At 46.5% G+C, this 15,548-nt stretch overlaps 1 protein-coding gene across 1 annotated transcript in view; it reads left to right on the top strand.

Moving 5' to 3' along the window:
* Positions 1 to 15,548, top strand: part of lyst (lysosomal trafficking regulator) — a 147,308-nt gene that overhangs the window by 34,894 nt on the left and 96,866 nt on the right. Inside the window, 6 exon segments of the mRNA XM_083774566.1 lie at positions 1,635 to 1,725; positions 4,139 to 4,788; positions 4,790 to 5,989; positions 6,680 to 6,951; positions 12,610 to 13,627; positions 14,626 to 14,787. Of these exon segments, the coding sequence (XP_083630692.1) occupies positions 1,635 to 1,725; positions 4,139 to 4,788; positions 4,790 to 5,989; positions 6,680 to 6,951; positions 12,610 to 13,627; positions 14,626 to 14,787 (3,393 nt within the window).

Raw genomic sequence — 15,548 nt, 5'->3', positions numbered from 1 at the left:
CACTATATGGGCTCCATTTTCGTCACCGCTAAACCCCTTATCCTTAAACATTTTTGAATAGTTCCACTAGCCAATCTACATTGACACGTTGTGAGCTTGTAGACTGGCCATTTTAACTATTCAAAAATGTTTTGCAAAATAGTAAAAAAAAAAAAAAAGGGGCAAAGACGTTTAGGGATAAGGGGTTTAGCGGTGACGAAAATGGAGCCCTATGTTTGTATATAAAGCTGCAATCGGGAACCACTTGAGCTTCAACCAATTTATTTTAAACTTTAGCTGTTTGAAAAATAGAAGATTATACAAGCTCATAAGCGGCGCTACAAGCTTGTAGATCTATTTGTTTTTTAATCGTAAAAACATGTGCAAAGCTTTGAATATATATTATTTCACAGCAAACGTTTTTAACTCAAATCTTTGCTGCTGGGCGGTCCCTGGAATAACATATTTTCAGATTATATGTAATTAGTCGGCGACTAATTACATGTAATTTTTGGGGTCCTTGACATGAAATAGTTTGAGAACCACTGATTTAGAAACATAGGGTTTTTCTGAAAACTGCCATGATTTAAAATACATTTTGTAGAATCTGGTCTCAGGTCAATGTTTTAATGAATAAAGCATTTTAATCAATCTGAATGGTGATATAACTTTGCAGTACATCTGCAGTGGTTGGGGGGACTGGGGGATGTACTGGTTGACATTTAGCCCCCAGCGTCCATATTCTGGGGGGAACATTTGCCAAAAGTAACGGATCTAAAAGCTCACAGTGTGTTGCAAAAGGAAGCGTTGTTAGCTTGTAGATCAGCTATTTTCGATAGCTGATCTTAGCTTTGTTTTGATGTGGCCGGAAAGAAGCCTGTCCGAGTAGTAGAGGGTGGAGCTCGGGTCCAGTTCACCAAGTCTAGAGGGTTTAACTTTAACCCATTCTGGGCGGGAAAGGAACCCCTTTTGGTGTTTGAAGCATCGTGTTATATTTTAGCTAATGAAAAATAGCAGATCTACAAGCTTGTTAAAATGTGTTGCAAATCTTTTAATATATATTCTTTCAGATCGTTTTTAACTCAAATCTTTGCTTCTGGGGAGGTCCCTGAAACAACATTATTTTCAGATGGGGGTCGGCAGCCAAATACAGATAATTCTGGGGGTCCTTGACATGAAAAAGGTTGAGTACCACTGACAAAAACATATGATTTTCAGAAAACAGTTTTTTTTAATCGACCTCAGTGCAAAAGTGATTAAAATGACGTGATGTGCACCACAAATGGAGGTAGCAAAAAACACTAAGTGAAGTTTGCACTAGTGTGAACGGACTCAGTGTCTCTGGGTCTATATAAACGGTCAAATTCCTCAGTGTTAATTGAACTCTGAGCGTATACACTGAGTGGAACCAAATGGACCCATAATAAGGGAAGGGTGTCCCATTTGCATAATATACTCTTCTCCGAGTTAGAGCGTGATGTGTGCCGAGTGGGAGTGGCGTATGCGGGCGTGACGTGGGAGTGTGACTAGAGAGTGAAGCAGAGGGGGTGGGGGGGGGGGGGGTGTATGGGAGGGAAAGTGTGTGTGTGTGTGGTGTGTGTGTGTGGGGGAGATTCTAGAGATAACGTCAGCATGTTTTTGAACCCACTCTTCAGGAGCTGACCTGCAGGGAGGAGCTGCTTACCTTGCTGCTGTCGCTGCTGCCGCTGGTGTGGAAGATCCCTGTGCAGGAGGAGAAAGCCCCAGGTAACTAACCCGTTCTGACCTGAGATCAGATTCTAAAAAATGTCTGTTTGAAAATGACAGTGTTCTGAAAAAGCTATGTTTCTATGTCAGTCGTTCTTCGATTTTTTTTCAAAAATAGCAGACCTACAAGCTCGTAGCTATGAGCTTGTAGATCTGCTATTTTTTCAATAGCTAAAGCATGACATAACGCTAACACCAAAAGGGGTTCCCGCCCGAAGTGGGCTAAATAACACTCACACTGACAACGCTACGACTCTAGTTATCCGAAGACATATCCATCTCAGTTCCGTCCGAGCTCACACGCGCGAGGCTTGGAGATGGGGCTATTTTATTTTCGCCGACAACCGTGAACACAATTATTTGAACCGTCATGTTTATAGTTTAGTAACGTATATGGGTTGTCTTATCTTATGTGATGGACATATACTGTATTGCTGCAGTGTGGCTCATCATGACATGAGCACTGCGTCTCACACAGGCAAGAATTAAACATGCTTTTGTCACAGCTCAATCAATCTTTAGCACTTTAGTCTCTGTTTTTAGTTTTGTTCTTCGTTTTTTTTAATGTAGAAATGTCGGCGTCATTTTACACAAGTTCTTATTTGACTATACTGTGTGTCGAGCAACATCACACTATTAAGGTTGATGATGGGAATGCTCTAAACTTGATGACCGCTTTGGCTGAACATGTGATGCTCATCCTTCATCAAACGACGCTCATTCCACTGTTTTATTCAGTGTGGAGATTGAATTCACACCATGAACAACATACATACTGTACTGTAGTACGTGCATGGTGAAATCGTCAAGTGTTGATTTTAATTAAGGGTTCTTTGGGTTCTGTTTGTTTGTAAAGTTGGTCAGTTGCTTAATTGTCATTTGGTTTTTTTGTGAAGCCCGATTTCAATTGAAGAAGAACTGTGTTGTTGAGTTTAATTGAAGATTTGTAGTTTATACTTTCTGATCTGTAGTTTAATTGAAGCTCTGGTCTAACATATACAGCTTACATAACAGAAGACCACTGATTGCAGTTAGTTCTCGGTGACCTTCGGATGACACCGGCATTTAGTGTAGAAGTGTTAATCCATTCTAACATGGAGCCTAGACATTTCTACCTTTATTAATTTGTATATGTGCGTACTGATTTTGTTTTTTAACAAGCTGGGAATAGCTACCCTTTATGTAAATGAACCATACAATACTCATCTATAGCGCTATCTTCATTAGTTTAGTTAGTCATTAGCACCGTACATGTTTAGAAAAATCCAGTGTTTATTAGGCTGATGCTAATGGTACATTAACATGATATGACTTTGCAGCATGCTTTGACCCATTTAGACCTGACGTAGAAATCCTAAAAAAATGTCCCATGTTTCTGTGTCAGTGGTGCTCAATATTTCATGTCAAGGACCCCAAAAGCAAAAATGATATGTATTTGGCCACCGACCCCCCCCCCATCTGACAATATGTTGTTCCAGGGACCCCCCAGAAGCACATATTTGAGTTAAAAAACGTTTGCTCTGAAAGAATATATATTCAAAGATTTGCGCCACATTTTCAAGGATTTTTCAAAAATAGCAGACCTACAAACTCTATGAGCTTGTAGATCTGCTATTTTTCCAATAGCTAAAGTATAACGTAATGCTTAGAACACCAACAGGGGTTCCCGCGTACAGAATGGGTTAACATGATATGACTTTGCAGCGTGCTTTAAATCTGGCGCGGTTTAAAATGCATGTCTTAATTCTTTTTTTTTTTTTTGACCAGATAATGAATAAATGTAGTGTTTGTGGAAACATCAGTTGATTTTAGTCAAAGGCATTGGTTTAATTTAGCATTCAAATCATTTTCCACTGGTTGGTCCTTTTATTCAACTGCAAATACAAAGATTCACTTGAGAAAAAAAAACTACGTCTTTTTAAGATATATATTTATTTTATGCGACAAGGGTAGAGAATCTAGAGATGAATGCGATAAATTGCAGCAAAGGTCAGGACTTGGACCTAAACAAAGTCTGTACTGTCAGTTACTGTACGGTCAGTATCTGTATGTGTACACTACTGTCAGTTGCTGTACGGTCAGTATCTGTATGTTACACTACAGTATAACCCAGAGCCGTAGAAGAAGAGAGTGGCGACACGCTTTGATCTCGCCGCAAAGCGGGGGGCCTATGGGCTATAGTTCCAAACGTTGGAACTATCCCATTGAGATAGAATGAGCACTTCCGCATTCCATTGTTACAATGGGAGTTGGCGCTAGTGTCGTCACTCTCATACTAGATCACGCTGGCTAAACTTATTTGCACGCGGGGTGTTGCACACCAACAATCTCCCCTTCCTGAAGAAGCACTTCTAGATCAACATATACCTTCAGGCTTTGTGATGGCTGACTGACATGTGCGTTTTGCCAACAGATTTCACCCTGCCGTCCTTGTTGGAAGTGTTCCTTAGCCGGGAGGTGAAGGCTATCCCTTGCAGAGAAGGACAGAAGACAGATGCTCAGAACTCTGCTGATAAGCGGGCGCGCACCAGCAGCGGGTCATGGAAGTCACGGCGTTCGCGCAGAACCGCGCAGAAATACTCTGTGAGAGACGCACGCAAGTCCCAGCTTTCTTCTACCTCGGATTCGGAGGGAAACTCTGAAGACAAAGCCGCAGCGGGTCAGGGTGGCGTGCGGAACCGACGCTCTCACGGTTCCACCCTCCGCGTGAGCGGTCAGCATCACCGCTCGGAAGCGTTGCCAGCGGCGCCGCCCGCCGCACCGGAAACCATGAGCGCGCCTTATCCCCATCCGCGGGCGCCCGTCGCCTCCCAGATGCTGGACACCGAGACGCTTACCGACCCGGCCGCAATGTCCATTTTCAATCGCATGGAGAACTCTCCTTTTGACCTCTGTCACGTGCTGCTCTCTTTACTGGAGAAGGTCTGTAAGTTTGACATGAGCATCAACCACAACCCCGGCCTGGCCGTCAGCGTCGTGCCCACTCTCACCGAGATCCTGACGGAGTTCGGAGACTGCTGTGGGCCGGGGTCTGGAGGAGGAGGAGGAGGAGGAGGGGGGGGGCGGAGGAGGAGGAGGAGCCGGGGCAGAGGAGCTGGCAGGAGGCTGGACGGAGGAACCCATCGCTCTGGTCCAGAGGATGCTCCTGCGCACCATCTTACACCTGATGTCCGTGGACGTGGGCCAGAGCGAGACCCTGCCGGACAGCCTCCGGCGCAGTCTCACGGACCTCCTCCGAGCCACCCTGAAGATCCGCAGCTGCTTGGAGCGGCAGGCCGACCCGTTCGCCCCGCGGCCCAAGAAGACCCTGCAGGAGGTCCAGGACGACTTCTCCTTCTCCCGCTACCGCCACCGGGCCCTGCTGCTGCCGGAGCTGCTGGAGGGGGTTCTGCAGGTGCTGCTGGGCTGCCTGCAGGCCTCCGCGCCCAACCCCTTCTTCTTCAGCCAGGCCCTGGAGCTCATCCACGAGTTCGTGCAGCACCGCGGCCTGGAGCTGTTCGAGGCCACCGTGCTGCGCCTGGAGGGCCTCAGCCGCACCGTGGAGTCGGAGACGGTGGGCGGCGAGGCCGCCGAGAGGCTGCGCGGCCTCATCGCCGGCGTCCTCAAGATCGTCAGCGCCGTCAAGAAGGCCAAGTCGGAGCAGCTGCACCAGTCGGTGTGCGCGCGGCGGCGCCACCGCCGCTGCGAGTACTCCCACTTCCTGCACCACCACAGGGACCTCTCCGGCCTGCCCGTCTCCGCCTTCAAGCAGGCGGCGCGGCGGAACCCCTTCGAGGAGGAGGGGAAGGAGGGCGACGTGGTCCGCTACCCCGAGCGCTGCTGCTGCCTCGCCGCCTGCGCCCACCAGTGCCTGCGGCTGCTGCAGCGCCTCTCCCCCGGCGGGCCGGCCGTCCTCCAGGTGCTGGCCGGCGTGCAGGCGGTGGGCATCTGCTGCTGCATGGACCCCCGCTCGGTGGTGGGGCCCCTGCTGCACGCCTTCCAGGCCCCCGGCCTGCGCAGCTACCAGTCCCACGTCCTGAGCGTCCTGGCCCGGCTGATCCTGGACCAGCTCGGCGGCGGCCGGCCCTCGGAGAGAGCCAAGCTGGCCTCCTGCAACGTCTGCACGCTGGACAGCAGCCAGCTGCCGGGCCTGGAGGAGACGCTGCAGCAGGGCGAGCCCTCCTCGGCCTCCCTCAGCTTCTCCTACCGCTCCCAGGGCATCCTGCCCAGCGGCGGCGGGGCCGAGGACATGCTGTGGAAGTGGGACGCCCTGGAGGCCTACCAGGTAAGAGTCATGTTTACTGGGACGCCCTGGAGGCCTACCAGGTAAGAGTCATTTTTAGTGGGACGCCCTGGAGGCCTACCAGGTGAGGGTCATGTTTAGTGGGACGTCAACAAATCGTCAACAAATAAAAACTAAATGTTAGGAAGGGACTAGTGGACAAGAGATCCAGTATAAGTCATTTTACACTTGGTTGGTTGCATGCTGAAAATAGTCGATCTACAAGCTCAAGCGTCGTGAGCTTGTAGATCGGCTATTTTCAGCAAGTGTAAAAACAGTCATTACGACGGCATAATATAGGCCCGCCAAAATACATTTTAGTCGACTAAATCAACTGCAGATTTAGTCGACTAAAACTAGACTTAACACTAAAGCATTCCAGGTGACAAAAATATGACTATGAAGTTTCATTCCAAAGGCCCAGGCGGTGGCGTCACCGTCTGGGCACCCGACTGGTAATCCAGTCGCAGTGTGCCGCGGGTTCGACTCCCGAACCCGACAAGGCCTTTACTGCATGTCATCCCCCCATCTCTCTCCCGTTTCCTGTCAGCCTACTGTCTGTCCCTTCAAAAAAAACAATAAAATGTTTCATTCCAAAGACTATGACTAAAACTAAAATAGAAATTTGCCGCCAAAAACAACACTGTGTCAAAACCAACACTTACTACCTTTACCTTCCTTTACCTTACCCAGGAGCTGGTGTTCGGCGAGGACCGCCAGCTGAGCCAGCAGATCGCGGGCCACGTGTGTCAGCTGACGCTGCGGGGCAACGCCGTGGTGCAGTGGCAGCTCTACACGCACATCTTCAACCCCGTGCTGCAGCGCGGCGTGGAGCTGGCGCACCACGCGCAGCAGCTGGGCGTGTCCACGGTCTGCAGCCAGGTCTGCAGCTACCACACCCAGTGTCTGCCCGTGGAGGTGCTGCTCGTATACCTGCAGACGCTGCCCCAGCTCCTCAAGTCTAAGTGAGTATATAAGCCTACTATAGTGAAAACCATGCTTCTCTCCTTCCAATGTTGTTATTGTTGCTTTTATAAACCCATTTTGACCTGAGATCAGATTCTAAAAATGTCTTCTACACATCCTGACAGTTTTCTGAAAAAGCTATGTTTCTACGTCAGTGGTTCTTCGATTTTTCAAAAATAGCAGACCTGCAAGCTATGAGCTTGTAGATCTGCTATTTTTCAATAGCTAAAGCATAACATAATGCTAACCCCAAAATGGTTTATTGTTGCTTTTAAACCCAATCCCCTCCAGTTAATCATGTATTGGGCATTTCATCCAATTTAAAAAACAGCTTTGTTTTTTTAGAGAAAGTAAAAGATGAGTGTTAATTATTTTTTCTTCATTTGCTGCTTTCTTTCGTTTTAACAATTTTAGCTATTTTTGACAGCTTTTCAAACAAAGATGTGACGGGAAATTGCATCTGGCCACAGTAATTGTTTTCTGTGAGTCTGAACAAACAACTGACTAGTAGGGCTGCCATACTGTGTCATATGTCACCTTCACATTCAATAGATCCCATCATCTTTTGTGGCCAATTTCCTGGGGTCTAGTAGGACTATAGTAAATAAAATAAAAATACATATTTAGCCACTTGTTCGAATGCCCCCGCCCCCCCTGTCAAAAATAGCTAAAATCTTTAAAACGAAAGAAAGCGGTAAATGAAAACATTTTGACACTAATCTTGTACTCACTCACTAATAACAACCTAAAACATGAACCTTGGTTGTTTTGGTCAAAGGACACATTATATGCATAATTGTTTCAGTTTTTAATGTTTGTGCTGGCATCGATTTTGTTAAGACACATTTTAAATGATGATAATGAGTTTTATTTGTTTGCGAGAAACCGAGAAATAAAAACAGCAACACGTTATCAACAGAATAAACAATTTACAGCAGTAGAGGTGCCAATTAAAGGCAAATAGTTCCTACGATCGTGTTTATAAATGCATTTGTAGGAACTCATTTGCTGGGCCCTGGTTAGCAAGCATATACACATCCTTACGACTACAATATAGTGTTGTTTTCGTCGACTAAGACGGAAAATGTTCGTCGACTACCTTTTTTTCACGGATGAAAACGAAATGGAAACTACATGAAATTAAGCTATGATGACTAAAACTAAGACTAAATATACTGACGATTTCGTCAACAAATTAAAAACTAGACTAAAATGTTAGGAAGGGACTAGTGGACAAGAGATCCAGTATAAGTCATTTTACACTTGGTTACATGCTGAAAATAGTAGATCTTCAAGCTATGTAGACGTGTCGAGCTGCGACGCGTTGTGGGCTTGTAGTTCGGCTCTTTTCAGCAAGTGAAAAAAAAACTGTCATTACGACGGCATCAAGGCCCGCCTAAACACATTTTGTTCGACTAAATCAACTAGATTTAGTCCACTAAAACTAGACTAACACTCAACCATTCCAGGTGACTAAAATGTGACTAAAACTAAACGAAAACTATTCAGGAGACTATGACTAAAACTAAAATTTAAATTTGCTGCCAAAAAACAACACTGCTACAATACTCGCTTTATTTAGAATTTCAAGGCAGCCATTTGTAATTTACAAGCAGCCTGATTTGGCCTCTTGTGTACGAGCGACAAGTAGCGTGTTGAGCTCGTAATGGGGACACGCTGCTGTTGGCTCAAATTCGCCTGAGGCAAAAAACACACCACATAATTTCTTGTAGCACAAGTCAAAGTGACTGTGTCGACTAGCCTATAATATGCTGTGAGCGTTGCATTAATGACATGTCACTTTAGTCTAATCATTGTTTGTTGTTCCATGCCTTTTAGCTAGAATAGGCATTTGAAGAATATTGGATAGTACTTCTGATGTGCTCTCACATGAGCCAAAGTAAGTGTATAATTAGCCAGGCCCGGCCCGGGTCAGTCTTCTTGTTGTCAACTTCAACACTGCTTGTCATCAGACCCGTCTCTCTCCCGAGTCATCGCTAATTGATGCTGTTAAATTATTGATCACAAACTTTTGTCAAGTAGGCGAGGCAGAACATTATTGGCGGTTTATGTGACTCGCTTTGATCATGGATAGTACTGTATGTCGCAAAGGGATGCACTTTATAATGTGTCTCTTTTATAACCCTATAAAGTTAGCTAATTATAGCAAATTTTCTTTCCTTAGAATGAATGTCATATTAATTCGATCTAGGATTGGTGGTAAATGGCATCGGTCGAGTGTGTTAAGTTCATTTTGTTGCGAGGCGTACTATCTTTAGCAGGCCAATTGATTTCCTCATTTGTTCAGCTCTCTGCCGGCTTTGACATGCTTTCAGCCTCGTCATAGAGAGACCTTCCGAAAAGGAACTCATTTCACTTTTAAACTGCCTGTGACTGTACAGAACTAGCCCCTTTTCCATGATGTTTGTAGACAGTTATGTAGTCACATACTTGTGCAAAGGCTTGATTCATTTAGCTTTACTGTACATTATAACCCAACAAGAAAAGTGTGCATTTGCAGTAGGGCTAAGCCTTGGGTATGATTTTAAAAGAGATGGAGCTTTTTAATAAAATTCTAATGGATTTAAGTGATTGAATCGATTCTTCAAAACAAAGCGTTCTTACTTTTCGTGCTATCTATGCCACACAGCACACACACAGATCCAAAAGCTTATTACCAGTTAATGAGAAAGGACATGGAATATAAGCTGGAGCCACGTGAGTGAATGACAGGTGAACAGAGAGAGAGAGAGCCAGAAGAAGTCACATACCAGACTAGATACGCTGATCAGATTGCAAACATGTGACTGATAATTCCACAACAGTGAAGCGGTCACAGGGAGGGAGCACCGCTAGGAAAATGATTCTCTTCACTATGTTCTGTTGCTGCCACGGTGCCCTGGTGCCCTGCCATGGTGCCATGGTGCCCTGGTGCCACGGTGCCCTGCCCTGGTGCCATGGTGCCCTGTGGTGCCATGGTGCCATGGTGCCCTGTGGTGCCATGGTGCCATGGTGCCATGGTGCCCTCACTGCCCTGTGCACAATAAAGCATCACAGGGACGTGCACACATAGGCATCAAAGGGGGCCCTGCCCTTTTTCCAGTCTTTAACCCATTTTGACCCGAGATCAGATTCTAAAAATGTCTGTTTGGGTTCAAATGTCAGTTTTCTATGTCAGTCGTTCTTCGATAAAAAAAAAATAGCAGACCTATAAGCTCTTAGCGCGCCACTCGGTGGCGCGCTAAGAGCTTGTAGATCTGCTATTTTTAAAATAGCTAAAGCATAACATAGTGCTAACACCAAAAGGGGTTCCCGCCCCAAAATGGGTTAAAACGACTGAGAGACTGCCCTCTCCAGACCACGGATGCAGCATTTAACTATGGTGAAAGAAATGCAAAATGCCTCTCCTCTCCTTTCCAATGCCATAATATACCGGAAAGGCAGCATTCAGGAGAATTCCTTTTTTCCCCGAAGTCTCCTGGACTTGAACGCAGTATTTTGCGTTGAACAAGTTTGTTTAGAAATCCATGTCGTTACACCGCACCTCCGGTAGATAAAGAGTGCTGGGTTCCATCCATCCATCCATCCATCTTCAACCGCTTATCCGTAGTCGGGTCGCGGGGGCAACAGCTCCACCAGAGAGCTCCAGACTTCCCTCTCCAGAGCAAACATTAGTTTGAGTGCTGGGTTGAGTGCTGGGTTGCGCCCCGAAAATAGCCGATCTACAAGCTCTCAACGTGTCGCAGCTTGTAGATCTGTTTTTTTTTTTTTTTGTCCAAAAGTGCCCTCTTACGGAATTTCAGCCCCTGCCCCTCTAACACTCTCTGCACGCCCCTGAAGCATCAGATCCTGTAGTAGTCACTAGTCATGTGCTTGATCTTTATCTGCATCACACAATTCCACCACATTTTCATGGAACTCGCATGATCGCAAGAAATGCGAGCACGACTCGAGTGAGTCTCAACAAGCGGTCTCTTTTCCCTGGTGTGCGGTTCAGAAGAGTTCATTCACAGAACAGTTCACTCACAGAAATATCCTTTTTAGGTACATTTTATTTTGGTACGTAGTCTGGCTGTGCCTACGTACTTAAACCATTTTGGACTGATGGCGATTTAAAAAAAGGCTTCTAAATCCTAATAGTTTTCTGAAAAACCTGTTTCTATATGTCAGTTGTGCTCAACCTTTTTCTTGTCATGGGCCCCCAGAATTATCTCTATTGGGCCACGGACCCCCATCTCAAAATAATATGTTGTTCCAGGGACCCCCCCCCCCCAGAAGCAAATATTTTAGTTAAAAATGTACACTGAAATATATATATTCAAAGATTTACACCACATTATTTACACCAAAAATAGCATACCTACAAGCTCGTAGCTAGCTATGTTGCTATGAGCTTGTAGGTCTGCTATTTTTCAATAGCTAAAGCCTAACGTAACGCTTAAAACACCAAAGTAAAGGTGCCTTCAGTAAAGGACGTTTCTGAGAGTGCTGGTGTTTCACTCTGCTGTTAGCATTAATTATCTAGGCTAATGGTTTCTTCTTCATGTTGAACTTCTGTTCCTCTGATAAGGGGAAAATAATGAAAAGAGGCATTGTTCTGAAAACCTCAGACATGGATTTGTTCTGCTGTAATGTAGCAAAATAAAATTAATAGGGCATTTCAATGAGAAAAGCATTGAATGAAGAAAAAAAATCACATTTATTGTTGTAATGAGATAAAATTAGTTTTTTTACTGAAAAGACTGGGGTAGTCTCTTTCATATTACATAGTTTGAAGTGAACAATTTTTTTTCAGCTACCAATATTAATACAATTTTGAACTTTCTATTCTAACCATAGTATTTCAGACTACACCAGGGGTCCTCAACAAGAAAAGCTGAAGGTCCACTAATACTTTTTGAAAAAGACTAAGGTCGCCCGTTTTTTTTTTTTTTCAACTTAAAATTTATTCATTTTTCACGAACAGAAATAGACAAGGACATACAGAAAGGAAAAAGTCAAACAATTGAACATTACAGTATGTGTTGCCAACTCAGTAAATAAAAAATAGTAAAAATAGTAGATAAATGCTATATTTGTAGGAGATCACACACAGACAGGATAATAATAAAATGCAAACAATATGTGAGCGTGCGCACACACACACACACACACACACACAGACACACACTCCCACGCACACACACTCTCACATACACACACCCACAGTCCACACACAATAATATCGGACAGTAAGGTACCGTATATAAAGAAAATAAATAACAATGCCTGTTTAGTACAGTCACACCAAGGCAAGCTTATACAAATGGGACCCCCTTCCCAACCAACCAATACTGGGGTGCAGAGTATGTAAATAAAATGTTTCACAAATATTCCCCTCCAAAAAAATCACAGCAAAGGAGAGGTATTGTGTTGAGGCACAAAGAACACAGAGAGGTGGTCCGCGGTCTGGTCGTGGACCGCGGTCCGCCTATTGAGGACCCCTGGACTACACAATAATATGCCCTTTGAAGTGATTTAATTCTAAACAAAAAAAGATGTCGGCTTGGCTTTTGTGTTTTATATTGGAAAAGTGGAAAAGTATTTGAAAAATATTTCACAGTGCTTGTAGTGCTACCTGAATGTATTCTAATTAGTCTTTGATGTTTGCATTGCAGGGTGATCAGAGACCTTTTCATCAGCTGTAATGGGCTGAACCAAGTCACGGAGCTCATCTACCTGGACCAGACCCGCTCTTGGGCTCTGAAGGTGTTCGAGACCCTGATACTGGGCGTCGGTGACCAGCACGCTGACGGAATGCTCCAGGAACTGGACGGCGCCGATGCCCAGGAGAGGGAGGCCATCCTGGGCCTGGCCGAGGAACTGGGGTCCCGGGGGAGCAGCGGAGACGGCCCGCAGAGTCTCAGCAAGTTCTACGAGGGCCTGAAAGAGGCGTGCCCGTCCCGCCAGAGAGGCAGGAGCGGGCCGGGGTGGGCCGCGGCGCCGCCGGGGGGGCGTGGCCGGGCGGAGACGCACCTCAACACCATCAACCTGTTCCTGTGCGTGGCCTTCCTCTGCGTCAGCAAGGAGGCCGACTCCGACCGCGACTCGGCCAACGACTCCGAGGACACGTCGGGCTACGACAGCACGGCCAGCGAGCCGCTGGGCGGGCGGCTGCCCTGCCTGTCGCCGGACAGCGTGGTTCTGCCCTCCAAGGAGCAGGTGCGCCGGGCCGCGGACGTCTGGTCCGTGTGCCGCTGGATCTACCTGGCCAGCCCCGTGTTTCAGCGGCAGTTCTTCCGACTCGGAGGCCTGGACGTGTGCTCGCGCCTCATGGCCATGGTCATCCAGAAGCTGACCTCCAAGACCAAGGACGGCAAGGCCAAGAAGAAGAGGGACGGCAGCAAGGGCAAGGCCAGCCCGTCTGTTCCCGAATCCCCGGCGCCCGTCGTCACGCCTCCCGCCGAGCCCGGCGGCACCACCGCCTCCTCGCTGGGGGTGGAGGAGACCAACCCCGACGCCGCGGCCGACAGTCTCAGCACCGGCCCGGCAGAAGGAAAGGCCAAAGATCCGGCCAAGAAGCTAGAGGAGGAGTGGCCCCTGCAGAGCATTCGTCTCCTCGAGGCCCTGTTGGCCATTTGTCTACACAGCGCTAACTCGGCCCTGCAGCGGATTGAGCCCGAACTGTCCTTTCAGGTATGATGATTATATCATTCTTTATGAAGCTCGTGGTGAGCTCTCACTCCATTCGCCCCCTAGTGGCCCTTGAAATAATTTAAAAAATATTTATTTTTAAGAGAGAAAGTTACAGGTATGATGTGTGCGATGTATAAAGTGCTAGATTGTCATAATGACAGTAATCCTAAATTATATTATATCATATTCAAGGGCTTTTGGAGAGAAATTAGTGTGTGTGTGTGTGTGTGTGTGTGTGTGTGTGTGTGTGTGTGTGTGTGTGTGTGTGTGTGTGTGTGTGTGTGTGTGTGTGTGTGTGTGTGTGTGTGTGTGTGTGTGTGTGTGTGTGTTCTCAGCTAGTGCTTGTTGACGCTCATTCTGTCAAATAGGTCTATTCTAAGGTATAACATATACTTGTATCTAGACATAATATGTCTAGATACATTATTATATCACCCTGTGCTCATACATACAAATACATAGATCTTTGTGTTTGAGCACAAAATGCATTTGTAGAATCCAAAAACATGCATTTGTAGAATCCAACAAAAGAAAACGCTGTGCGGCCCTCCACACACAATGATCCTACAGTTGTGGCCCCCGACCTAATCTAGTTGAATAACCCTGCCATAGGGATTTCCCTTCTGCTTCCTGGATACAACATTTTAAAAAACATTTGATTGTTTGGTCAGTTGTTATCTTACCTAAGCTAGCTAACGTCTGGTAGTTACTATGGTGAGGGGACTGAAACACACAGGGAGAAGCGACCCCCTCTGACCCTTTTCAATTTGTGATAGCTAATGTGTGTTTTAGCCACAAGATAATAATCACAAGATAATAATATTAACCCACCAACAGCTGACCACGGGTCCCAGTGTTTGGCCTCCTAGCAACATGCAAACATTTTGGATGAAACATGTCTATTGTATAGACGCTCGCCAGTGCGTCGACCTCTGACTAAAACGCGTTATTGACTCGAGCGTTTATTTGGGGGAATGTGTCTTTCCTTCTCCCTGCAGCTCCAGTCAGTGGAGGAGACCCTGTGTGAAGTCAGAGACCAGCTCTCTCGCTCCGGGGTGGTGAACTCTGACCTGGCCGTGCCTCTGTTTGACTCTCTGCTGAGAGTGGCCCTGGCTGAGGTGTCTTCTGTCCGCGACCTCCCCGAGGACAAGCAGGACAGGGTAAGCTCTGACTCCATTTGACCCGACCTCCCCGAGGACAAGCAGGACAGGGTAAGCTCTGACTCCATTTGACCCGACCTCCCCCGAAGGACAAGCAGGACAGGGTAAGCTCTGACTCCATTTGACCCGACCTCCCCGAGGACAAGCAGGACAGGGTAAGCTCTGACTCCATTTGACCCGACCTCCCCGAGGACAAGCAGGACAGGGTAAGCTCTGACTCCATTTGACCCGACCTCCCCCGAAGGACAAGCAGGACAGGGTAAGCTCTGACTCCATTTGACCCGACCTCCCCCGAGGACAAACAGGACAGGGTAAGCTCTGACTCCATTTGACCCGACCTCCCCCGAGGACAAACAGGACAGGGTAAGCTCTGACTCCATTTGGGGAGAGTCTGTAGAACCAAGGGGTTCTCAACCAGTGGTCCGTCGACCACCAGTGGTCCCTGAGGAGGTTCCGGCCTTCCAGGTGGTCCCAACCAAATGGACCCTTTATAGATCTTTAACCCATTTTGAGCGGGAACCCCTTTTGGTGGTTGCATACATTATGTTATAATGTAGCTATTGAAAAATAGCAGATCTACTACGCGCTACTGCTATTTTTGAAAAATCGTTAAAATGTGCCTCAAATCTTTCAGAAAATTGTCATGATTTAGAAAACTTTTTTTTCCTCGACGTCAGGCCTGAATGGTCTAAAAAACTATTGAGAGCGTAAAATGAAACCAAATGGACCCTCACGGGTCCATTTGGTTTCATTTTACGCTG

This window comes from Protomyctophum parallelum, assembly GCF_964188405.1.
Source record: "Protomyctophum parallelum genome assembly, chromosome: 10".
NCBI classification, from domain to species: domain Eukaryota; kingdom Metazoa; phylum Chordata; class Actinopteri; order Myctophiformes; family Myctophidae; genus Protomyctophum; species Protomyctophum parallelum.
This window is presented reverse-complemented; position numbering and strand designations above follow the sequence as displayed.